The sequence below is a fragment of the Grammomys surdaster genome, unplaced genomic scaffold, assembly GCF_004785775.1.
Source record: "Grammomys surdaster isolate TR1022 unplaced genomic scaffold, NIH_TR_1.0 184, whole genome shotgun sequence".
NCBI lineage: Eukaryota > Metazoa > Chordata > Mammalia > Rodentia > Muridae > Grammomys > Grammomys surdaster.
This window is the reverse complement of record NW_021604629.1, coordinates 7,040,991-7,067,379: the sequence shown is the minus strand read 5'-3', so window position 1 is coordinate 7,067,379 and position 26,389 is coordinate 7,040,991. Positions and strand designations below refer to the sequence as shown.

Below are 26,389 nucleotides of genomic sequence, written 5' to 3'. Positions count from 1 at the left end.
TGACGCTTGATGGCTCCTTTTTCATGCCAGGCCTTCGGTGAGAGATATAGACCTGGCTGGAGTAGCCTGGGCCTTTTCTGCACTGTGTCTTAGGGAGTTCTGCAGGTAAACTTGCTGTTCCACTACTTTCTTGAGGTCAGTGGGTTTTAACTTTTTCTCTCAAGTGTTCTTAAGAGAAACCCCAGGTGTAGAAGCGAGAGGGTAGTGAATATGTTCAGAGGATGGTTCTAAAATGTCTTTGGCAAAGAGGACCATGTATTTATTTAAATACAAAAAAAACCCATTTAATTTTATTGTGTTTCAAAATGTTTCCATTAATATAAAATCATTGTTCAAATTTCTGGTAAAACTACTGCCTGGGAAGCTCTGATGCCTCTCAAGAACTGTTGTATATCCTTGTGGGAGGGGTTCCTGTTTGTCACCTGTGCCTTTAGATACCAGGAGCTAGCCTGTAATATTCAGGTTCCTGGGGTTCCCTTAGATTTTTTTCTCCTTTCTTCCATTCTGAACTTCACATTGTTTATTTTCATGGCTACATTTTCAACTTCTGCAAGCTTGCTTCTGCACTTTTTTGGTCTCCTGTTGATCCTGTCCAGTGGGTTATTTTAGTCTGTGTTTTGTTTCCTAGGGTTTTTATTTTGATTTTATAAGGTTTCACTAAGTAGTCCAGGTTGACCAAAACTTACTGTGTGGTTCAAGTGGACCTTGAGCCCAAGAGTTTCCTGCTTGAGTTTGAGTGTTAGAGTTGTGGTGTGCCGCCCACTCCTGGATTCTTTGATCCTCCCTCCTGTTCTCTCCCCCTTTCTTCCTTTCCCTTCCTTCTTCCTTCCTCCTCTCCATCTCTTGAGTTATGGTCAGTTCTGGCTGGCCTAGAATTCACCATGTGTACAGCCTGGCCTTGCGTTTACAGCAGTCCTCCCATGTGCTGCAAGTGCAGGTGTATGCCCCCCCCCCTCGTGTGTGTGTACACCTCCAGTTTCACTCCTTGTTAAGTTCATGCTCGCCTCTTACCCAGCCCTTCTCACTCTTTCCCAGAGAGCCCTGATGACTGTGTCACAACTTCTCACTTGTGCATCTAGAGTGGCAAGGTGCATTTTAATCCCACATCTCTGTAGTTTGTATTTATCTCTATTGTATGTTTTTTGTTTAGTTATGATCCTGACTTTTTATATATTTAAATTTTGCTTGGATGATAGAAATCACATATTTTGTGTTGTTGGGTGTCTGGACTTTTCATCTGAAGGTGTTTGGCTTTGTTCTGGTAACCAGTCTGTATATATGCACCTCTGGGTTTTCCTTTACAACTGAATGTGATCTGAAGTAACATTTCTTCTAGGGATAGATTAGACTCCTATTGAACATCCTAAAGTGACTGGTCAGCATTCTCCAGCATGGCTTGTGGGATGCAGACAGTCCCCACCCTTGAGAAGTAAGCTTGCCACAGCTCATGGTTCATTCCTTGACCAAAGTCCAATCGGTCCAAACATATACTTAATATTTGGTAAAGACTCTTTACCCTCTGCATAGTTTGGGATCCCTTCTTTCCCTCCACCTCCACAGTCCTTTTGAAACATTCCAGAACATTCTACAGCAACTTCAAGCTGCTTCAAAGATTCCTTGTGCTCTGGTCACTCAGTTCAGGGAAACATTTGTGTCCTGCTTGGAATCTCCCAGGCCTTCTCCTATAACCAGGAATATTGCTTTAGGCTGAAAGCCAGCCAGGGCAGCTTTAAGACTCAGCCTGTGTTCACTGTCCACGAATCATTGTTTTATACATTTATTGTCTCATATACCTGGTCTTGCCCAGGCTGGCCTTGTTCTCCTAGGTTCACGTTATCCTCCTGCTTCAACCCCGAGTAACTGGGCCATTAGGAGTATACATAGCACCCACCCACATAGTTCAGTTTCTGATTGGTTCAGGAAGGAAAATAAACCTACCGTTGAGGCAGGGTTTCATTTCTGTCTCTGCACTCTGTTTTAAGGCTAGCTGTCCCCACAGCTTCTGGGCTGTTCTCTTGCCTCCATTTCTCTTCCCACTGTAGGAGTGCTGGGGATTCCAGATGTGCATTACTACAGCTGGCTTTTTATATGGGTTCCAGAGGTTGAACTCTGAGGTTTAGGCTCAGTTCTTCAGGCTTGCAAAGGCAAGATTTTACCTGTGCAACCATCTTCCTGGTTCCAAGAGCCTGTATTTTAAGGAACCCCAGGCCTTGTGATGGTAAGAAGCTTTGTGTGTCGAGTGAGGGGCTTCAGCAATCAGACTTCCATAGGTTTGTTTGATTGTGGACACTAGGTAGGAGCTGCAGTGTGATTGGCAGATAAGGAGATGGAGGCATTGAGTGTGGACTGTTTGGGGAAGTTCTTTGGCACAAAACTGGGTAATGGACAGATGTTTTGCTTTAGGGAGTTAAGCTGTAAGAATAGTGAGAACAAGTCAGTGCTCAGAAGTCAGTCCAGGTAGGTAGCAATGCAAACCTAGAATTAGTTGTTAAATTGGGATGCTTGGTTAGAAGAGAAGTCTAACCAAGTTTGGCTGTATAGGGTGGAGCAAGCCAGGAATTTATGCACCCAGGAGGCTAGGGCAGGAGAATCATGATATCACAAGTTCAAGGCCACAGTGGCTTACATAGCAGGGCCCTGGGGAGGCAGGATTGGATTCTCTATGGCAGAGAATGGTCATTCAGTGCTTCTCCAAGCTGCTTAAGCCATTTTAAAACATCTTAGTCTCCAATGCTGTGGACTGACATACTTTTGCTAAGTGCAAGGAAAAGAAAACTAGGAAAGTAATCATCCTGTTGGTTATCACTGCAATGTCAAGTTACTATAAAGGTTTTCTGAGCACGAGCTTTGCGGTTCTGCATCCCTTCTGTGGATGTGACTGAAGTGCAGTTCCTGCTTCAGGCAGCTGGGGTGTCCTGCTTCAGGCAGCAGGAGATGCAAGTCCTGCTTCAGTCAGCTCGGGTGTCCTGCACAAGCAGCGGGGAATGCAGTGTTTCCAGGTGACCCTTCTGATGTCCTAGCTAGACTGGTTATTCCAAGTTAGGATCACTTAGCAGATATGTAGGTCAGAGGACAACTTGCTTGTGTGCGTTAGTTCTTTCCTGCCATATGGATCCTGTGGACTGTAGTCAGGTCTTCAGGCTTGGCAGTGAGTGCCCTTACCCACGGAGCCATCTCACCAGCCCCCACCCTTCTCTTAATATTTAAAAATTACTTTCGGTAAAGGAAAATTGTCTAAGCATGTAATGACTTAAAGTATGAGCCTGTTACTAATCAGTATGCTGGAGAGGGGTATTTTGAGCACCGTGAGATGTTAATGAATGCCATCTTATGTGAAGACACCATGCATGTTAAGTGAAAACAGCCCGAGATAGCATAGCGCTCTGATGATAACTGTTAAAAATTATGTATGTAAATTTTAATTGTCGAGACATTTTCAGTTACAGATGACCAAAATGCAACTCTCGTCAGATTCGGTACAAAGGTGCGCACTTAGAGGTTTATGAAGCAGTGAGGGGCAGGAAGAATAGAGCTGGTTGCTGGGGACCTGCTCTCTGCGGGAGGACTGGATAAACTGTGAAGGTGAGAAGGAAGGATAGGCAGGTCAGTCCTGACACCAGAACACCAGAGCAGCAGGACCGACTCGGGCTGGCTGTCAGAGCTGCTCAGGCACCAACCCAGATTCCCTGGGCCCCACCGTTACTGTCTTTGCCCTTTTGTCCCTGGATACGTACATCACCTCTAAGCCCATGGGGGTTTAAAAGCAGGCACCATCATTTAAATGTGACATTTTAATACAGTTGTTTTGCTTTCATTTTTTCACAAGATCAAAATCAGAGAATTAGCCCTGTGCTATTTAACATGTAGCTGCTATTTATAATTTGTTACTGCATTTCAATCATTTTTCAGAATCATTTTATTTTCATTATGTCTACTTTGGGCAATATGAACAAGAAGAATGGGGTATTGAAGTCGACCTTGCCAAATAGCAACATGGTGGAAATGGCTGGCTTCCTTGATTTGGAGTTTTAAGTAGGAATTAATCATTGTTTGGATAATAGTATGCATTTTTTTCAGGGTGTAAATATTTTACTTCTTCATAGTTTAACTCCATGTAACAATTTCTAAAGCCAGGCTTTGGAAACTCCAGGTTGGACTGTCATAAGTGTCATTCTGTGAGTTTTCTGACTTCTAACAAGCTTTGCTGGCTTGGGACAGTATTCTCTAGTACTAGGAATACAGCTTCCACCATGTGTGATCCAAAATTTTGTTTTTACTTGTTATTGTCTGAAACGTGGAAGCTTAATGAAAACAGCACAGTGGTAATTTGACAGAAAGAATGTTTATGTATTGACACAACGGAAGGGTTGTGATGGGTTTCCAGAGTGCCAAAGGCATGCAAGAAAGTGTGCCTGTTCTGTTGCTTGTAGACCTTGAGTGTACTGAAGGCGCATGCAGGAGACCTTGCAAAGAAAGCACAGCACGAGGTCTTTTAAGTTTTTCACTTCAGGGGGAAGGAGCCCAGGATTTCGTGTCATTAGCTACAGCAGATTGCCCTCTGATAAAACACGTTGGCATGGTGATAAGAGATTGACTCAAAGTCTGATTGGGAAACAGAGCTCTGAACTTCTTACAGTGTGGGTTTGACCAGATTACAACTGATTTGGGATTGGTGTGAGATATATACAATTATAATTTTCTTTGGTTGAGTGCACACTACCATGCCTGGCTCTAGTTTTCTTTATGTGGCAAGTTCTTGCTAGCCAGAGTGGAAGTCCAATCAGATTTCATTCATAGTAAGAAAATTTTTATTTCCAAATGATTGGTTAGCCAGAAAAATGACAACCACCTAATGCAAGGCTTTTGGCAAGAAAGATTTGACGTTCACAAATTCTCCATTGCAAACAGAGCAATATGATTCATGACGAAAGCATGTTTCTTGTTCTCTTTTTGGCCATTAGTCATTTTTCTGGTTTTTTAAAAAAAGTCTCCCAAATCAGGATTAAAATTATACACCCAAGTGGGACCAGGTAAAAACACAAGCCACTATCGAAGCCTGCCACCACCTGAAGGAACTTTGATTTTCAAACAAACTCTGATTGATTGAGAATAAGTCGACAGCAAGATCACTGGGAGGATGTTGCAGAAGTAGGCAGGGCAGATCCTTTAACAGAACATTTTTGAGGAGGGTGGAAATTCAAGACTCTCATTTCTTTTCTTTTATACTCCTTTGAAGGAGAAAACAATTCATTAAAACATCTAAAAATAGTGTTGGAAATAATCCAGACAGCTGAGGGGTTTGATGCCAGCGACCCATCTAGAGGGAACAGAAGCACCATCTTTTTCCTGCAAATGAACTAGGTAGCAACTGGAAGAAGACCCAACCCTCCCACCACTTAATTAGTCTTAAAAACAAAGACAGACCCAGTGAGATTTTTTTTTTTAATTGAACAGGCTCTCTTGTGTTAAGGAAAATACATATTCAGGGGTTGTACATAGATGTGGCTAGAAATATTCTGATGTGTTTAATGCAGATTCTTAAAGTACTGTATTCATAGCACTGTGTGCATCCTGCCCACAGTATGTATTTGGATGAAGCAGTAATAAACAGATTTGCAAAAGGATGTGGTGGTAGTTTTAACAGATGCATGAGTAAAACCTGCTGATGAGCTCATAGCTGAGATAAACATCCTCTTACTCTGATGGTTGGTTCTTAGACTCCTGGGTTTAGTGTGCTGCTGATGGCTTGGAAGTCAGTGGAACCCCTGACCTTCCTTTGGACTATCCATGAAAACCAGGGCCCTGGTCTAGAAATCAGGCAGAGGCATGACTGAATAACCCTTTCTTGTAGGTTTGTGTCATGGGAATAGGCTGTTTCTCTCTCCTCTAACTATAAAATATCATGACTTAAAAAAACTTAAGTAGGGAAGATAGTATTTTTGTTGAGGAATTGGCTTGGAGGCTCCCTGGCAGACTTACGAGAGCTAAAATGTTTTATACTAAGGAAGTTTTGGAAACCTAAAAGGTCCGGATATGTGTAGGAAGATTTTAACTTGGCTTTGGAACCAGTGCCCAGTTTACTGTCTGCATTGGCTCAGAGAAGGATCTGCAGAGAAAAGGTTGATGTGTCCCGTCCGTCCGGCATCCTAGGACAGTTATGGCACCAACAATCAAAACTCAACAGAAATCACAGCTCACAAATAAAGTAGCCGTCATCACCCGCCGCCCTGTAGTGTCAACAAAGCAGTGTCTGGAGGTTTGTAACAAATGCCATCCCACCTTAGAGCTTCTCCTTCAGGGCACTGAAGAACCCAGGACCCTGGAGACTTACCAAGATACCTGGAGTTGTGCTAAATAAAAAAAGACAGACAAACAGGATTCTGTAAGAGTGAGCAGGCCAAAGGCGAGAGAGGAGAATCTGTCCTCTGCATTTGATGGCTGTGTCTCCCACATGCTGCATCCTGGCCCCCGAGCACATGGTTGCTTCTCCTTGTGGATGTGGCCAGGGTCTCCACCCTGCTTGACCAGGGGAATGCTCCAGAGGGACACACTTCAGTTTAGTACAAGGTGAACCAACACTACTCAGTGTAGGAAGAGGGCTGCCTGAGGACAAGGATGCCCCACTTTGCCTGTACTCACCAAGAAGTATTCAGACAGGATGTCCCTTGGCATCCATAAGACTATTGGGCAAACCACACCATAAAAAAAATGAAAACTAGTGGACACAATTTAAATCATCTTAAACAAGCAAACAAACCACCCAACCATTGGTGACTAAAATCTGGAATGCGGCCCTGGGGAGTGGAACCCTTACTAACAAGGGTGCACGTTGCACGCTCTGATTTCCTTCTTGTCTTTGCAGCTGGTAAACTGGGAGCTTTTGAACCTCTTCTTCACAGTCATGTAGCGCTCCTGGATCCCACCTCCACACAGTTTGGTGCATTCTGACCAGGCTGTCCACGGGCGCATCCGACAGCCTGAAAGTAAGAGAACATCTGGTTAGGCCAGAAGAATACGAGAGCAGTGATACCCAGCAGGACTGTCCAATAAGTTGTCTTGCCCTTCACTGCTTCTTGGTATAAGGAGTGGTTGAATTCATTAATACCTGCTGTCCCCATTAGGGGCTGTTAGCTCATATGTGATGGTTTGCAAAAGCTGTGGCCGTTAGTGCACTGGATCTTTGCCTGTCAAAGGGCAGAGTCTGTCTCCACACCCCTTTGAACCTTGGCTTGGTTTGTCGAATGGGATGAGAGCAGATAACATGCCTGAGAAGCACTGCTAGGTGTGAGCACACCCGGGTGACCTCACTGGAGAGGCCCCGGGAAAGCAGGTGAGGCTGGGGTGCTGTGCCAGCTCTACTTGATTGTGGCTGCACAAATGAGATTGAGTCCAACACAGCCAAACAGCCTCAGAAGAGTGAATCCAAGCTAGCTTGCCTCTGAGCTGCAGGATCATGCTAAAGGTTTGTTTAAAGCATTGACTTGTATGAAGTGTCCAGCCATAGGGCAGTGAACTACTTCATTAGCCTCCCTGCCTGAGTTTTTAGCCCACAGACATCTTGGTTTATGAGTACTCCCTAAGGAAAGGATCTGTCAACTTAGTCCATCTCTATGCCAAAGAGTGAGCTGTCTTTTGTTTGTTTTGTTTTCCTGATATAAGTTTTTTTTTGTGTATCATTGACTGTCCTAGAACTAGCTCTGTAGACCAGGCTGGCCTCTACCTCCAGAGTGCTGGGGTTAAAGGCATGCACCATAGCCAGATGGGCTGTCTTAAAAAAGATTCAGCTTTTCACTTTTATATGGCTGCTCTTTTTTGCCCTCAGGGGATTCCAAGAACACTTGGTCTGTGCCCAGTGTAAGAACTGGATTATCTTTACTTACCATTCTGTTGGCCTGTCAATCATTTGGCTTCCTTGGTTTGTACCAGCTCAGCACTGTAAGGATTATTATTTTTTAAAATTTTTCTTGTGTGTGTGTGTGTGTGTGTGTGTGTGTGTGTGTTGTTTTGCCTGTCAAGGCCAGAAGACATCAGATCCCCTGAGACTGGAATTACAGAATGCTTTGAGCCACCATGTGGATGCTGGGAGTTGTTCCTGGATTCTTTCCTGGGTCCTTTGAAAGAGCAGCTATCTCTCCAGCCCATTGATGGTGATTTTATTTTCATTGTTTAAGTTATGTTTCCCTATTTGTTTGTTAATTGTGAATTGGCATGTATGTCTGTGTGAGAGTGTCAGATCCCCTGTAACTGGACTTACAGGTGCAAGCTACCATGTGGGTGCAGGGAATCGAACCCGGGTCCTCTCGAAGAGCAGCAAGTGCTCTTAACCACTGAGCCATCTTTCCAGTCCCAGGATGATGGTTTTAAAGATTGGTTTATATCTCTTTTTTATTTGTGCATATCTCCATGAGTGTCTGGCACAATATGTGTTTGTGTAGGTCAGAGAGCCATTTTGTGGAGCTGGTCCTCTCTTCCAGCATGTGGGTTCCAGAGCCTGAACTCAGGCAAACTTAGGCTTCATCTGCTGAGACATCTGGCCTTTTTTTTTTTTTTTTTTTTTGGGTCTTACTTTTCAAGTTATTCTGGGGAAGGGGACACATAATGTTCCCCCAGCTATAAACAGAATCAGCCGCTCTCTTTGTCTTCTCTAAATTACCTAACTCGGGTCTATTAAGCCACTCTCCAAACTTTCAAGCACAGGCTCAGACCCAACTCCTCTGCAATTGGCCACTGACTTTTCCACTCAATTCTCTAGTCTTGTTTCCTGCCTCTCCTTGTATTCTTCCTTATCTGCACCCCACCTGTTACTTAGTGTGTCCTTTGTTGCCTCTTCCTCGGCAGTGGTGGGTCCTGCCGGCTCAGGGTACTTTCTAACTGGCAAGCTCCTAAAAGCTCCCCAAGATTCCGTCTGTCTTTCTCTGCTTTGGCATCTCCTAGAACCCCAGTTTGCCCTGTGCCCATTCTCTGGCTTCTTTTGCACTTGGTTCATTATTCTGTTGGAGTGGTAACTGCTTATGTGGCAAGCTGGGTCCATATTAATTAGAAGAAATAAACATCTAAATGCTAAACTGTGTGGTTAACATTGAACCAAGAAGCCATCAGGCCAGGGCGGTCTTGTCTCAGCTCTACCTTTAGTGGGATGATTTGATCTGAGGAGTCAGGAGAATTCCCCTAAACAACCAGGCTTCTGTCAACACATCTGTGCCATTGTATTTTCCTTTTTGCAAAAGCAAATGAGGTTGGTTAGTCACAGCTGACTGTGAGCAAGGTGTTTTGCAAATGTGAAGAAAGAACTGTACAAATTTCTAGAGGCTCTTTGCTTAAAAATGGATTTTGACAGCCAGTTATCATGTCTTAATATATTTTTTGCTACAAATATTAACCCAATTTCTTCCATATAAATTAATACTTTCGTAGCATTTGGGAATCAAAACTTTGGTCTGAATAATCCAAGTGCCTCTCTTTCCTCGAGCCCAGAGCTGTCCCACATGTCCTGGAGGCCAACACAGGTCAGCACAGGCCCCCAGGAAACAGTACCTGGGAACTGCTCTCCATCTGCCTCTTCCCTCAGCTGCTCACTCCTCCTGCTCTCTCGGGCCTCTCTCCAGCGCAGCTTCTGGACTGATGGACTGCGAAGGCATTTCCGGGCACGGCACTTCTTACGTTGCACAGTCTCTGGGCAGGGTGCACCTCCAAACTGAGGTTCCATTTGGATGGTCCGGGTTCGAATCATATGACCCTTCCCACATGACTTGTTACATTCAGACCACTGGGACCATTCGCTGAGTTCACAGTCAATGGCTGGCAAGATACAGACAGGTGTGAGTATATCTACGTCTGAGACAAAATAGCCCAGTATATACCTTTGACTATCTCAACCAAGCAGCCAAGAGCAGTAAGCCATTTTCCAGGAGAAACTGGTCTCTAGCAGCAGTGGCATTATCTAGACCACACTGTAAGCAGTAGGGTCAAGATTGATGGTAGGTCATGACCCACACGCTTCCCATTCTGACTCCTGTATGCCTCGAGAAGGTGATGGGGAACTTTGAAAGTGTTCTCCTAACACCATGGCCTGCCCTGTGTCTTCCTGGAATAGTCATATCAGCTAGTGGCACTGACCACCCTCCCCAGGACACCCCCCAAGTCCCAATGACCCTAGATTTCCTCAGGGAAGCTATAGTGTCATCTTCAGAGAATGGTCACCTACTTCATAGCCTTTGGAGCAGACACGATAGCAGGTGGTTGCCTACAGGGCCCACACCTAGGGCTTTCTCAAACCTACGCAGCTTTTCTTTCTCTGCACCTCATCTGCATCCTGCATATGGTGGTCTGTGTAAAGCACACAGGAGCCTGAGATAGGAAATTCCACAAAGGATCAAGAGCAAGAGGTGTTTTATGGCTTCTCATAGTAAAAGATGTAAATCGTTACAAAGCCAGCACCTCACAATGAAGAGGGAAACAGCATTTTGATCTGATTTCTCAGGATGTATTCAAGGAGGCAAATGGTTCCACACTCCACTGTTTTTGTAAAGCCTGGACCAGTCTTCACTCTTAAGCATTTTCCAGCCTCTTTCCCTGAGGGAGCTTGTCTGCCAAATGGGGATAATGGTAGTTTTTGAATTAGGCTACAAGGCTTAAATGAGCTGTTTGCTTCCAGCAGTGCCCTGCAGATGTTCATTTCTGGATCTCCTGTAATGGACTCTATGAGTATAAAGATTTATTTGAATTGGTGACTTGTCACCATTTGGTAAAGGCTCTAGAGTCCAGTCATCAAGGCAGCTGTGAGCTAACTATGGTTAGTAAAAGCCCCAGGCTACTGAGTTCATTGGTTGAGGCCTGCACCTGCTTACACTTGGTGGCAGTAGCTGATTTTAATCCTCAGAAAATCCTTAGAAAGTTTTGCTGCTATATGGACCTGGGAACAGATGAACAGAGAGAAGCACTATTGGCAGTTAACTACACAGATTTCAGAGGGAGATTTGGGCACTGTGTTTCTGAGAACCTGGGTTTTTCTTTCCTTTTTCCGTTTTTCTCTCTTCTTTCTTCCTTAGTAGTCTGTTGGTGTCACTGACTTAATGGGCAGCCTCAGCTCAAGGGTAAGTAAAACGGTCACATGGTGCAGGGGCAGAATTGAAAGGTTCAGAAAGTTAATGGGTAAGACAGTCGGTAAGTAGGGTGGGGTAGGAAAAGGACTGGGGATGATTGACTTGTGCTACATATTCACTTTGCGTGTTTTGCAGACAACAAGATTAAAGACTTTCTTCCAGCACAGATCCAGATTCCACTCTCTGACAAATTAGTCTCACTCTAGGATCTAAAAGTACATATCCTTTTGCATGGTATGCACAGGCATCTCTAAACCCAAAGATGAGCTCTGGTACTTTCCTCCAGTGTTCTCCACTATATTTACTGAAAAAGGGTCTCTTGCTGAACCTAGAAATCACTGATTATAACCAGCTTCTCCCAGGCTTTAATGTGGGTTCTAGAGATCCAAACCCTGGTCCTCATGCTTGCACACAAAATGATTTATCCACTTAGCCATCTCCTTATCTGGCCGTATTAGCAAATAGCTGGTTAGGGCTTCACTGGACCAGTGAACTTTGGAGGAGGGAACGGTGAACTTCGATAACCAGGACTTACGGCATTCTGGCAGCATGCACTTCTCCACCTGCTCCAGATCCTCATTACAGTCACCCAGCTCTGCCAGAGACTTGAGCATCCGCTGGCGGGTCCGCATGCCCTTCCCACAGGTCACGCTACAGTCACTCCACTCGGACCAGGGAGACAGCAAGCACGGGATGGTATCTAGGTCAAGAGCCAAGTTTGGTACTGAGAACAGGCACCTTTTGTTGGGTTTGATCTTGGCCCTACAATTCCGCCACCAGCACTGGCCACTGGAATAGAATGGAATTGGACCCTGGGTTCAGAGTGAACAGCTTAGAGTAGGAAGTGGTTCTCCACCAACTGTGCTTGTTACTCTTCTGCATCTCCTGTGGCCCAGCCAGTGGTCATGACCTGATTGATACCAGGTGAGATCAGTGCAGCATAGTGCAAGTTCTCAACAGAGACACCAGTGATTTAATGGGGTCACTAAATTTAATTATAGTCACTATAGATTTAATAGGGACTCACTAAAGAACACCCCAGACACAGATTGGCTCAGTGCTGCAGTTTTGCTTGTCTGAACTGAAATCCCTGGAAGGAGGTGCGTGTGCGTGCGTGCGTGTGTGTGTGTGTGTGTGTGTGTCCATCTTTGCACATCTATATGCATTTGTGCACAGAGTGGCCAGAGTTGGGCCTTATTACAACTAACAAGGCCATTGTAAAATAGGAATGTGCTGCGTACAATGGTGCGTGCTTTTAATCTCGGTGCTTGGGTGCCGGAGGCAGGTTGATCTCTGTGAATTCAAGGTAAGCCTGGTCTACATAGTGAGTTCCAGGCTAGTCAGGGTTTCATAATGAGACCCTGTATCAACCCCGCAAACAAAACACCAGGAATGGATTAGACTTGGCCAATGATGTCTTAGCTAAATTTACTGTCCTTTCCTACTGTCCCAAGGAAAATGCTTCTATGAAACACAGGTGAAGTCTATCCAGAAGCCACCAGGGTGAAGCTCCCTACCCAGAGCCCTCCCCATACCCACTCACGGCACTCAGGCATCATGCATTTCTCCGCCTGCGATGTCTCTGCCTTGCACATGGAGCCGTCTGCGGGGCTCATCTTGACCATACGGTGCCGCTTCTTCATGCCCATCCCACAGGTGGCGCTGCAGTCGTCCCACTCACCCCACTCAGTCACCAGGCAGCTGCTAGGAGCTAGGGAGACCATATGGTTGGAATTGTGCTGCTGGTGCTGGGATCCACCTGCTTATCCCACCCACCTACAGGGCACCCCCACTCACAGCACTCCTCGTTGACCGTGCACTTCTCTGTCTCCTCTGTGGGCAGCATGCACACCGAGCCGTCTTCTGGGAACTGCTTCACGTACCTCTCCCGGGACCTCATGCCCATGCCACACGAGACGCTGCAGGGCGACCAGGTGATCCACTCCGACATGGTACAGGTGGAGCCATCTGTAACATACTGAGCATGCTCAGGAGGGCCAGAAAAGAACCTGGGGTGGGTACAAGAGAACTCTGACTCTGGGGGAGAGGCGTTTACAGAGAGTGTCCCAGGTTGAAGGAACAGCCCCAGTAGTTTAGAACTCTCATTCCTCCTGGGGGCACCTGCCTGTACAATAGGAAGAGGAGGAAAGAGGTTTCAGCTCCACCACTGGCATTTAGCTTCCTAGCTCTAGTCCCTAGAAAGGAGCTTCAGTGTTGACAGTGAATTCTCCCTGTCTCCTTGTAGGCTTGTCCATAGCAGGTCTTGTTCCCCTTCACAGTGTTCTATCTAGGAAACTGGTAACCTGGAAAAGGGACCCTTCTCTCCTTCCTCCGTGTCCTGTGCATCAATTGACTGGCCAATTAAATAAGATTGTGAAGTGGGACCCCATCCGATGGACACAGCCACCACTTGATTTAGAGTAAAAACCAAACGCTCCTCCTGTCTGCTGTGTGTGTGCTCTTCCCTGGCACTCTCTGGATTAAGAGTAAAGTTTGCATTGTCCAGACACCAGTCAGAACGGTGGTCTTTTGAGGGAGGGGGCAGGGGTTGTGGAGACTTTGGGAAGTGGGGCCTAGCTTGAGAAAGTACATCACTCTCCCACACCACGATGTTCTATGAAGTACATGGGTCAAGAAACCACTGACTAACTCCTCTGAAGACCAATAAATCCTTTCCCCCTGACGTTCTGACAGGTTTGGTCTAGGTGGTATAAAAGTAGCATGAAAAAAGAAGCCAGTCCGTGTCACAATTATCAGATGATGGGCCATGGGTTCCGAGGCCTCAAGATACCATAGGAAGCACGGATTCTGGCTGGACTTCATTGACAATGATGCCACTCTAAAAGAGTGTAAGGAAGCCACGTTGCCAGGAAGCCTTCCCTCCCTAGTCTTCTCCAGCTGGCTTGGATTGTCTCCTTACCTTCATCACTGCAGCCGGGGCCCATGCAGGGCTGGAAGTCCTGGGTGTCAGGACAGGGGACACTGAGGTCCAGCTGTGCCTTCAGCATGCGCTGCCGCATCCTCTTGCCCTTTTCACAAGTGGAAGAGCTGCAGGCCGACCACGGGGACCAGTTGGAGTAGATGCAGGTTTCAGGGGTGTCATCTGCAAAGAGTGTTTGACATGTTCTCCCTGGGAGCCTGTAGAAGCTATGACTGGCTCTTTGCATAGAGGCTCATCTGTGTGTTCCAGGGATGGGAGCAGACATCCTCTTCCTTTGAAAACAACACTCTAACATCCTGCTGGTAACTATCTAATGAATAGCGACCATTCTTTTCCTGTAAGAGCCATTTGCACATGTACATCTCATCACTGCCCTGTCCTTGGCAGGTACTGTTTCCAAGCATGTATGCACTTCATAGGCAGTTTTAGAACGCTCACAATTGTTTTGCAACTTCATTTTTCCATTGATTCCACCCACTGGTGTTACTTCACTGAGCCTTGCCCCGTGCTGGCATCCTTAAGAGTCTTACTTAATTGAGCCTGCTGATGCTCATTTTCTCTGAGGCAGCCTCTGTTAAGAGCATTTCTTAGTTGAGGGAAGAGGGGTAGGAAAGTTAGCTTATCAGGGTTACAGACAATAACAGAAAGTCTAGGATTTATGGGGAAACTTAAGTTCAAACCAAGCTCTGCCCCTTTCTCTTGACTGTCTTCCATGTCCTGGACTCCTGTCCTCCATGAGGGGTAGATGAACTGTCAAGGCAGGACAAGCAACAAAGCAGCCAGTGATCTGGATGCTACGACACCTACCAAATGCCATCTTTATGGCCATGATAGACAGCTAATGTTAAGTACTTATTCTAAGGTCACTCCTTCACCAGGTGGCTGATACTTGGTGCCCAATGTTGGCTTTGGCTTTTGGTTTTTTTCTTTGGCTAGGGTGCTAGAGATAGAAACCAGGGCTTGGTCCACGCTAAGCACTTGCTAAGACACCAACACCATCCCTGCCACACCTACTCCTACCCCAAGTCCTGGTTGTTTCAAAGACCATGTCAGAGGCTACTGGTCATCTCAGTTTGTGTTGCCACCTGCCACAAAGAAGAATAACATACCTTCATCTTTCTCTTCTGGAGCCAGGTCAGCTACAATATCATCCACGTTGTCAGGTACAATGTTGCACTGCTCTCCCTGCAAGAGAAGTGGAGAATGTATATTTGAGGAAGGAGGATGGGTAAGGGAGAGGTAGAATAAGTAAATCTAATGCTGCCCTGGCTCAAAACCCTGCAATGGCATATTTATGGGCCAACATTTACACCTTAAATGAAAAGAAATGCAAGAAAAAAAGCATTGACTAAACATATCCTCACTATGGCAGACATTAGCAATTGACTGTAGAACTCATGAGAAACTTGATCAAATCATTCATTTGATCCTGGCTTCACTCTGAATTGCTTTCACTAATTTACATCTAAAAAAGATAATTTTTGTACTTGAACCCTCAGGAGGCCCAGAAATCCCATATCCAGAGGTGCTTCCTGCCAGAGACTCCAGTGATTCTAGAAAGGTGTAAAGGCACATTACATGGTACCTTCCGGGCAATTCTCTCGATGACGACTCTGGCCACTTGTGTGATGGACCCACCTTCTGGGTCATAGAAAGGACTCTGAGGATGGTCCAGACTAGTCAGGGGTCGGATTTTTTCCTGAGGAATTGTGGGCTTGTTTGGTGACTGCAGGAATAAAACAGACAGAGTGGGAAATATAGCATGAAAACTTCACAAAACAATTGGTTATTGAACAAAACCTCTAGTAGGACCTTGCATGCATGTCTGTGTGTGTGTGTGTTCTAGGGATCAAACATGGAGCCTTGCTCTGGTTGGGATTTATAAAATGTAACTGTATTTACAGAATTCCACTTGTGCGGCTCCTGTGCTTAGAAATCAGTAAACCTATGCTTAGAATCTTACACATGCACCAAGAGTCTGTGCCCAGCGGAGGGGCCAAGTTCCAAAGAGGTCATCCAAGCTCAGAAAGGGCTGAGCCAGCTTGACCTGGATCCAAGGCTTCTTCTGGACCAGGCAGCAAACTGTTCTTGTGTTGGGTCAGATGTGAGTCACACCGGGTCTGATGACCGTGCGGCTCAGTCATTGCTGTGGGGTGGCAGCCCCAGACTAGAGACAGAATGGAGTGTGGCAGGCTTGAACAGCTATTCCGAGCCAGCCATTGCAGCCCACATCTGTGGGGGATGGTGAGTCTGATGCTAGTCTGGGCTCCACAGTGACAACATGTCTAAAGCAAAAACAAAAAAACAAAAAAAAAACCACCAAACAAACAAACAAACAAAAAAAACAAAGCAAGGCCTGGGGATGTAGCTTAGTGGTACAGTGCTCCTCCTGGGTTCTGTGCAAACCTCCAATCCCAGCAACAACAACTACATAGCAAGTAAACAGAAACATTTGAAAAATCAGGGCATCAGGTAGATCTGCCTTGAAAAATCACAGTGTGCTGAGTGATAGCTCTCTCTCGTTTCCTTCCTTTTGGGTGTGAATGTGAACACACGTGTGAGTACAGGAACATGTGTACATGTGTGTGGAGGCCAGAGGTCATCTTTGGGTGTCATTCCTCAGGGACTCTCTGTCTTGCTTTTTGAATCAGGGTCTCTCCGTGGCCTGGGGCTTGTAGCGTAGGGTAATACAGCTGGCCAGCAGGTATGCCCCTCCCCGGCACTGGGTTACAAGCATGTACTACCATGTCTGACTTTTAACTAGGTTTTTACCTAGTCTGGGGAATTGACTCAGCTCCTCCTGCTTGCCTGGCAAGAACTTCACTGACTTCGCTGTCTCCCTACCCATCTCCTACTGGTTTTCTGATGGCTCCAAACTTAAAAAGATTTATTTTAAAATATCTTTTTTAAAAGATTTATTTATTTAACATGTTTAAGGTGGTTTTTTGTTATTTGGCTGGTTGGGTTTTTTGTTTGTTTGTTTGTTTGTTTGTTTGCTTTTGCCTGAATTCGTGTATGTATAACACCTGTGTGCCTGGTACCCAGTTGGGAGAGGGCATTAGCTCCTCCAGTTAGAACTGGAGTTACAGATGATTGTTAGCTTCCTTGCAGGAGCTGGGACTGAAGTAATCCTCAGCAACAACATGTGCTTTTAACCACTTAGCTACTTCTTAGGCCGTGTGATAGCTTTAGTACCAGCTATGCAGTTGTACATAGAACAGTTCTGGCCACCCCACTAGACAAGGGATTTCTAGGATATAGCTGAGTCACCCCCACCTCTGTGCTCAGGACACCTAGAATAGGGCAGACCAGGAAGGGTTGCTGAGGGAGTCTGCCTCCCGCTGTGGGTACACACCTACCTCATAGGTCACCCCGCTGTCAGTGCCAGCATCCCAGGGAATCAGGTCCTGCACCACTTTCTGGACCCAGCCACACTCCTTGGTGCACAGATCCTCTGCAGATAGGCCTACGTTCCAGTCCGGACTGGGACCCATCATGGTTAGGAACGACATTAAGTGGCGTGTCCTGTCCACTGAGAATTCAGCTGAGGGTGCTGCTCTCCTAGAAACCAAATAAAGAGGCTATCACATTTGGGAAGGGCTGCACACACTAGTCAGGGCTAGGTGGCTTGGCCATGGCTAGAAATGGAGAGGAGAAGGGAGACGGCAGAGTCATTCCTCAAGCATCCTTGGTTTATCCTTGTGTCTCCTCTGAGCCTACCGGGTGGACTAAGATGGAGAAAATAGTGTGACTCGCACACTGTCCACTTAACAAACCTCTATAGCATTTCCTCGGTTGATTTACTTGCCCAGGTGTGGATTGACTCATCTCGCCCTGCACTGTAGAGCTCTGGGAAATCAGGGCTTGTGTGCTGCAAACACAGCTTTATTTCCAATGTATAGAACAGCATCTGCACAGAGTACTCAGTACACATATTTGAAGGAAAGAACAAATAACTCTGGTGTGTGTGTATAGGTGTGTGTGGCCAGTTACGTGGGATATCAGATGAACTTCACAAACAATTAACTGTTCACCAAGGTCCCAAGACATATCTTCATTTCATCTTTACAACAGAACTAAGGTAAGGATTATTGATTCTGACTTCTTTAAGAGGGTCATGAACTTGTCCAAAGTCACAATGTTAAGGGGCAGAATAATACAAAGACAACGACCCACACAAACGTGTTCGAAGGCAATATTCTTTCCAACATCAACTCCTAAATTGTCCTCCTGCTCACTCAACTGAGATCTCCAGAGTGCCATTGTGGTGAGGTCTTCCCATGCCTTTTGTCTGTTTCCCTTAAGAGACCAGCCAAGGTGAGGACCAACCTGGCACCAGGGTATACCCACCTGGTTGCCCTGGTTACCAGTTGAGTTGGCAAGTGGGGCACCTTTGGCTGAATGTTCCAGCTGCTGGAAATCATGTTTCCAGACTCCAGTTACGAGTTGCTCTTCAGCCTCCATCTTCTCAGGTTGCAAGGTCTCAGGAGAGACTGCATTGCAAGACATGATGGAGGTGGCCCACTCAGGGGACTGAGGAGGAAGAATCACACTCTTTTAGCACATTCTAGGCAACAGACCAATTCTATTCCATTTTCCCTTCATGGTGATTTTGCGGGAGAATTACGACCCTGTTTTGTCTCAGGGAAGTGAAAGTGCATAGAGACTACTGTGCTTGGAGACATGGGTAGCAGGTGCCAAGGTTTAAAGGCAGCTTGGCATGACTAGAGCCTCAGGCTGCTAGCTGTGGGAAATCCTTGGCTACTCACCAACTGGTCTGTTCATGCCATCTGGTAGCTGGTCAGCCTTAGCTGTTTTGAGAGACCCTGTGCCTTTTGTAGAGATCTGCTGCTTCTTCTGTCTACCCTCACCTGACCCAGAAAGTGATGACTCCAGACCTGGTAGAACCCGCAGAATTAGATCATTGGCTCTTGGCAGACATGAAACCAACCAATAAGCAGAAGGAAGGAAAGCCTAGTGAAGGCCCTGACATCATCCCATAGAACTGGGTGACCTTGAGCAAACTCAGACTTCCCTGTCTGAATACTGAAATCACTTAAAAATTATCTATCCATCCATACACCCACCCACCCACCCACCCACCCACCCACCCACCTACCTACCTACCTACCTACCTACCTACCTACCTACCTACCTTTGTGTGTGTTGTGTATGTGCACATATCTGTGGATACATGTACCTCTGCCTTGTCAAGTGTCTTCCTTTATAATTCTCCACCTTCTTGTTTGAGGTAGCATCTCTCATTCAACTCAAAGCTTGCCATTTTGGCTCAGTTCACTGGCTAGTGAGCTTCCAGGATCCACCTGTTTCTGGTTTCTCAGTATGGGGCTTCTAGGCACACACAGCCATGCCCAGCTTCTACATGGGATCTGGAGAATCTAAACTCAGGGTCTCTTGCTTGTACAGCATCTCTCCAGACCCAGCACCCACATCTTTAAGCTGGGCATCACATGACTGTATCGAAGGGTCATAATGAGTGATTAACCAGCTATCTTGCATACTGTGCTTAATCTAGTGCCTGACACCCCACTATGATTATAATCACAGGCTTAACATCTTTAGATCTTTATACTGAAATCCCCAAAGCTGGAATGCGCTAAAATCCCAAGCAGCTTGGGTGCTGATACAATGCTACAAACTGAAAATTCAGAAAATCACGAAATACTTGCATGTATAAAATGTTTAGAAAAGGTGTAATAGCCAGTGAATGGAACCAGTCTAGATGTCCATCAACAGAGGAATGGGTAACTTATTTATACACAAGAGGTTTAGTCATCTGTAAAGAAAATGAAGCCATGACATTTGCAGGAAAATGGACCAAACCAGAAAGCATTATGTTAAAATAAGCCAAAGTCACAAATGCCACAAATGCTGTAGTTTTTCTCTTACTATGTTTGCTCTTGTGGTGTGTGTGTGTGTGTGTGTGTGTAAGTCATGAAACTAGAGAGCGGATCATGAGGAAAGAGGAGACAATCATAAGTGGAAGAGAAGAGGGAAGGAATTCTACATGTGCCATGAGAGCACAAGGCTGGCACTGTGGGGAACCAGCCAGAGGTGACTAGGGAACACTGGGGCCGTTTTGGTGGAATGGGATGCATTTGAACAAACCGTGACACATTTACATGAAAATCCTGTAATGAAATTTTGTACGCCAATTTAAAAAATTAATGAAACATTGTGCAGAGTTATCTTCAGGCTGTGTAATAAGATGTATATGAAACAAATGAGTTTAGACCTGGGTTCCGTCCCCAAGATATCTCATGCATGTCAATGTTACTCAGTTTTCAAAATCTGAAATCTGAAATTCCTCTGGTCTGGGACATTTTGGCTAAGCTATACCAGCTTGCTCTGTTGCTGAGAGAAAAGCATTGTGGGTTCACCGTGAGATCAGAGAAGGGATGGGGGAGGAGGCTTCTCTGAGTAGATGTCACTGTAGTTGTTACCAGTCTAGGGACTGGAACCCCAGCTTCAGCACCAGCAGGACAGTCAGAAGTTTCTGTTTAATGTCACTTTCTCCCCAGTAGGTGTCTATAGAGTAGAGGCCATTGGGGGCAGGGGTGCATTTCAGCTACATTTCCTTGCCTGGCGCAGATCTTAGCATGCAATGGCCTCCTTCCAAATGTTTGTTGAAATAAATGAACTAATCTAGGAAATGACTGTGGAGCTTTTCTATTTCCTTTGACCTTCAAATTTAATTAAAGGTTGCTTCAAAGTATTTATTATTTCTCTTATAAAAACCTTACTTAAAATAATGAAATGGAGAAGCGTATGTGTGACTTTTTCTTAGGAAACGCTGGCCAGAACTGGGGCCCTTTAATTTAATCGAACTTTAATGAAAGTTCTTATTTATGCTCTCTTAGGTGCCAGGATGATACGACATTCTGCCAATTTGGTGTCCTATTTTTCTTTTATCTAGGATTTCCATGTGACTTTTTTTCTTTTTTAAGCAGAGAGAGTTGATAGAGACTTATCGCATGCCACGGTGTATGACAAATCTAATTGAAAATAATCTGATATTTCAAAGCAGAGCAGAAATTAGTGGGCCAGAGTGCAGAGAGAGAGGAAAGGCCTTTCCAAGTGCTGTCGGACTGAATTAACTAAAATAAAAATATTGGATTTGCGACAAACACCATACAGCTCTAGAGCTCAACATTTAGATTGTAGAAAAATATCAGACATTCAAGAAAAGGTTCTATTAAAGAAATGTTACTTTTCCAGGTGGGGATAAAAAGAAAAGAAAAGAAAAGTTACATTTCTCAGATTTGAAACAGGAGAAGCAACCACAAAAGAAACTGATTGAATTAACATCGGTTAAGACTCTGTACAATAATCAGAACTGTACAAGCTTCGTGTCACAAATCTTAACACCCCCAAATCTAAAGCATGTTGAAGAGTAACATGAAACCCAGACAGGGAATTCCGCACTTGACCCCACAAGATGGGTCACAGGCAAATTTCAGATGCATTAAAATAGTGTGCAAACTTATTCTCCTGTAAAAGGTGTACACAAAACCTGTCGCATGCTGAAACTTGAGTCCTGTCCCCAAGATATTTCATTATATCTATATACAAATATTTCAAAATTTAAAAGTCTCCATGGATCCTCTTGTTCTGGTTTTCTGTCACTGTGACAAAACACCTGGGAAAAATATCTTTAAGGAAGAAAAGCTTATTGTGGCTCATAGTGTCAGAGGTTTTAGCCTGTGGTCACTTCGCCACATTTCCTTGGGACTGGGGTAGCATAGTACACCATGGCGGGGCCACAAGAAGGCGGTAAGGGGTGGGTGGGTTCTAACAGACCTTCCAAGCACACACCTCCACAGGCCTAACTTCTTTCCAACCTCCCCTGCCCCAGGGTTTCTCTGTGTAGCCCTGGCTGTCCTGGAACTCACTCTGTTGACCAGGCTGACCTCAAACTCAGAGCTCAGCTGCTGGGATTAAAGGCGTGTTCTACCATCACTAAGCCTTTTTTTTTTCCCCAGCTCTTAAGGTTTCCACTACCTCTCAAGAGTGCCACAAGCTGGAGCGCAAGCCTTTAGCTCTCTGGAGGGCACCTAAGATGTGAATCATAATACTTCTGGTGCCAAGAAAAATAGTGTGTAATAAAAAATGTCCCCATCCAGCATGATTGAAAAGTGTCAGCATCTACTTAGTGATAAGCCAAATCTCTGAAAAAAAGACCCAGTCCCAGTAAAGTTATGAACAAATAATTTGCACATTCACAAATTAAAAATAAATGGGTATATGAAGAAATGTCCTCTCTAACCTCTGAGAGGGTGTGGTGCTTCTCATTGGTTTCTGACAGTACTATGCCTCATTTTCAACAAAGCTTCCCAAAACACCACAAGTGCAAGAAATGATTCTATGATCCATCTACACTTTGATCCTTGCCTTCTAAGTTACAAATCCACACCAGTGAGACCTAGGAATAGTTCTTGTTGTTTTTTGATACAGGGTTTCTCTGTGTAGCCCCGGCTGTCCTGGAACTCACTCTGTAGACCAGGCTGGCCTACGAACTCAGAAATCCGCCTGCCTCTGCCTCCCAAGTGCTGGGATTAAAGGCGGCGTGCGCCACGACTGCCCGGCCTAGGAATAGTTTTAAGGTTTGTTTACTCTTGTCTTACGAATTTGTTTTCTCAAGCGCAGGAACTCTGTTACGCCACTAGAGGGCGCTCAAGCCATTCATTAGGCTGAAGCCCAGCGTTGGTGGATCAGGGTTTGTCAAGTTCTTGTTGCTACATTAGTTTCTAACCAGAAGGCATTTGGGATTCCAAGTCCATCTGGACATGCAGATCTACCACCTGCTCTAGCCCGTGTTCCTTTACTACCCACGGGCGTGGATGGACGCAGGTGACTCCTGCTAGGAGGCAAGAGAGGCCTTGGAACACGAGGGCTGATTTAAAAGGAAGATGTTTCTGGTTTCATTTCTGGAGAAGTTGACCCAGTCTTTGCACCGCTCACCTCACAAACATGGGCCATCGTCTAAGCAAGAGATAACCAAGCGGAATGGATGGGAATAATTTAGGGGGAATGTCAGTCCTTTCCAGGAGATGAATATCTGAAAGTTCCGGTAATTCTTAGCATTCAGACCACCCTGGTGTAGTGCAAATTCAGAATGATTTGTAGGAACTGTTTTCCACTTGTGTTTGCAAAGAAGCAGTGAAGGATGTGGCTTTTCTCAGAATTTGTCTTTTCCCGTCTCTACCTGAACGCTGGGCTGTCGGGGCAGCGGCTTGATTTATTGAATTAAACACGTCGCCCGCTGATTCCTTCATTCGCTACTGCCCTTTGAGAAGGGGTGCTGGGAATGCGGATGAAGACTGCCGGGGAGAAAAAGAGTCAGTTCCAACAGGCAGTGCTTTGCAAAGTAGGTCACCCTGGCTTTTCCACTGGGTGAAGAGGCTGGAATCCCATTAACCTCTATCAGGCAGGCTTGCAGGGGGTGGGGGTGAGGATTGTTAGTGCAAAACAAAACCTGGCTTCGAGCAGGCTTCCTAATTTGACTTCCTAATGAGATTTGGAAAGGAAAGGGGAGTAGAGGGTTTGGGGAAATCAAAGGGAAATTCCTTTCCCTAAACGAGCTCATAGTGAAGGATAGAAAGTTTGGGGTGTTTGGGAGCGGAGTGTTTGCCATCAATTAGGTTGTTTTTTTGTTTTTGTTTTTTTTTTTATCTTTGTTTCCACCGTGTCTCAGGAAGTCTGAGGAACAGGTGAAGTGTAGGAAGGTATTCCCCCAAAAAATACTTCTTTCAAATTTCAGAATGTCTTTCACATTGTTGGAAGAAACACACACACACACACACACACACACACACACACACACACACACACCAACTTAATTTTCATCCCTTTGTGGTGACAGCCTAGCCAGCCTTAGTCTTCTACAGCAGGGTTAAGGAATTGTTAGTATTTGTGACTCTGCAACCTCACTCTGCCCCCCACCCCCCAGTTCCCCTGCTGTGTGCAGGGTTCTCCCAACCTGCAGCAGAAGAGCACAGCAGCTTAGTGTCTGTGACTCTAAAGCTGTGTAGCACTGATTTACTTCATGCCTCAGCTGGGTAGGGCTGGCCATGCTCCTCAGTTGTCTCTGGGTTCCAGGGAACCATACTTTTCTTTGGGGACCTTTGTGTTCTTTTTTTGGTTTCATTTGAAGACAAGTCTTTACTACGAAGAGTGGGGACTCTTGGGAACTCTGTCCTAAGCCTTATTCCTAGCCCCAAACGCCCCCACCCCCCGCTGTCATCTGATCCTGGCTTTGGGCAATCTCATTTATCCTTGACTCAGTTTTTGTTTCTGCAGAGGCATTTAGCCCTGAAATTCAGAGCTAGGTAACTAACTGGGCACTTGGACTTCATAGAAATGGTTTTAGAGCATCTTAACAACATGTCATGGACAGAGTTAATCTCATGGGCTTTCCTATTAAACTTCATCTAATGATCCCAGTCATGGCAGGGGTTGCCAGTTCCATGATTGGGTCAGACCCATACCTGAGAAGCATTCTGACCACTCTGCCTCCCTCATTTCCCCTCCGTCTGTCTCCACAGCTGTCAGTTTAATGGGCTGTCATTCACCTCTGCACCTGTCTGTTTCCTCCTCCCACCCACTGTCCCTTCAGAAGTGGCCCAGACCTCTCTCCTGGCTCTCTGCAGCTGCCTGCCTACCCTTTCCACTTCATTCAGTGGTTCATATTGGGACCTTAGCATTATTATTGCCTTTTGGTTTTTAAATGCTGTCTGATCAGTCTTCTGCTGAAAACTCTTCAATAAGTGTTTTAAAATAAAAGTTAAAACAAGCTTTTCTTTTGTTGGTATACTTATTGTACAGAGGACTGACTTTCACAAGGATACTGCCACACAACTATATAACGTTCTCTTGACCATGTCTCTCCTACACAAACCTCCCGACGACCCTACCATTCTTAAATTTTTAATGTTTCATAACTTGGCCCCACACCAAGTTCACCTTTGATTTCTACATCTAGTTATGCAGAAACTAGAAGCCTTTTTAACACTTTGAATGTGCTGTACTCTTCTTCATCCTGACCTTGCCATGACTTTCCTTTACATAGAGGTTACATTTGCTAAATATCTTTCCCCGTTGAACTGCAGGCCCCCAGGAAGGGTTCCGTCCGCCACAGTATCCCCAGCCCCCTTGATGGAGCCTTTCTTTGGATTTTAATAAGTATGTACGGAATCAATGACGTGTTTAGGTTGTCATTGCTTGAAGGATTCAGGGTAAAGTGGAGGTCAGATTTTGTTTCCTGTCATTGTGAGACAAGAGTCAATTTATTACTGATATTATGCTATTAATTTCAGGCTGATTAAAAGAAGAAAGAAATATGTTAGAAAGTGAGAAAATGAGCCTGAGGAATCTTGTTATAAAGGGAGGAGGTGGGTTAGGGCCAGTCATCTGGATATGTTTGATATTCCTATTCTGCCCTCAAATGATCCAGAATGTAACAGTGGGCCTGTCACAGAGGGGCACATCTGTAAAAGGATCACCATGAGGGGAGACAGAGAATTCCTCTCAGTGCCGACTGAGGTACCTGGGCTCTTGTAGATGTTGACAGGAAAAGGCACCCCTCCCTTCCTGAATGCACATTTTTGGGAATGGAAAGATGCTAAGGAGGGGAGAACAGCAAGTTTGGATTTTTAACAGATCACTTATAACACTGTAGATGGATTGGAATATAGGAAATTAAGGAATGAGTTGAATTAAGGAATGAGGTCAGGGAGGAAAGGTTGGTGCTAGTCTGACTGGGTGGTAGAGGAGAGTCAGGTGAGGACCTGCTTGCAGGACGGTATGGAGAATACACAAGGTTTTGTGAGCCACAGCACTTCAGATGTTTCCCCACACGAACAAGAGTAGAGTCTTACTGTGTAGCCCCACCTAACCTAGAACTTAACTATGTAGACCAGGCTGGCTTCAAACTCAAAGAGATCCATCTGTTTCTGCCTCCCAAGTGCTGGGACTAAAGGCATGCACTATTCCACGCAGTTAAGAAGAATGGGTTGAAAAGAAGGTGAAGAGTCCCATTTTGGACATGATGAATTCAAGTTCAATAAGGGCCATCTATGGAAAGGTATTCCTCAAGCGGATCTCTCTCTCTTTCTCTTTCTCCATCCTATCTATCTATCTATCTATCTATCTATCTATCTATCTATCTATCTATCTATCTATCTTCCTATCTATCTATCTATCTATCTATCTATCTATCTATCTATCTATCTATCTATCTCTCCATCTCTCCATCTATCTATCTCTCCATCTATCTCTCCATCTATCTATCTATCTATCTATCTATCTATCTATCTATCTATCTATC

General features: G+C 45.2%; 1 protein-coding gene across 1 annotated transcript in view; it reads right to left on the bottom strand.

Moving 5' to 3' along the window:
- Positions 1–5,428: 5,428 nt before the first annotated feature.
- Positions 5,429–26,389, bottom strand: part of Spon1 (spondin 1) — a 274,956-nt gene continuing 253,995 nt past the window's right edge. Inside the window, exons 8-16 of the mRNA XM_028768082.1 lie at positions 17,403–17,604; positions 15,629–15,769; positions 15,153–15,228; positions 14,023–14,205; positions 12,900–13,070; positions 12,646–12,813; positions 11,638–11,802; positions 9,535–9,798; positions 5,429–6,977 (exon numbers count right to left, since the gene is read on the bottom strand). Of these exons, the coding sequence (XP_028623915.1) occupies positions 6,814–6,977; positions 9,535–9,798; positions 11,638–11,802; positions 12,646–12,813; positions 12,900–13,070; positions 14,023–14,205; positions 15,153–15,228; positions 15,629–15,769; positions 17,403–17,604 (1,534 nt within the window). The 3' untranslated portion in view covers positions 5,429–6,813. The remainder of the gene's footprint in view (positions 6,978–9,534; positions 9,799–11,637; positions 11,803–12,645; positions 12,814–12,899; positions 13,071–14,022; positions 14,206–15,152; positions 15,229–15,628; positions 15,770–17,402; positions 17,605–26,389) is intronic.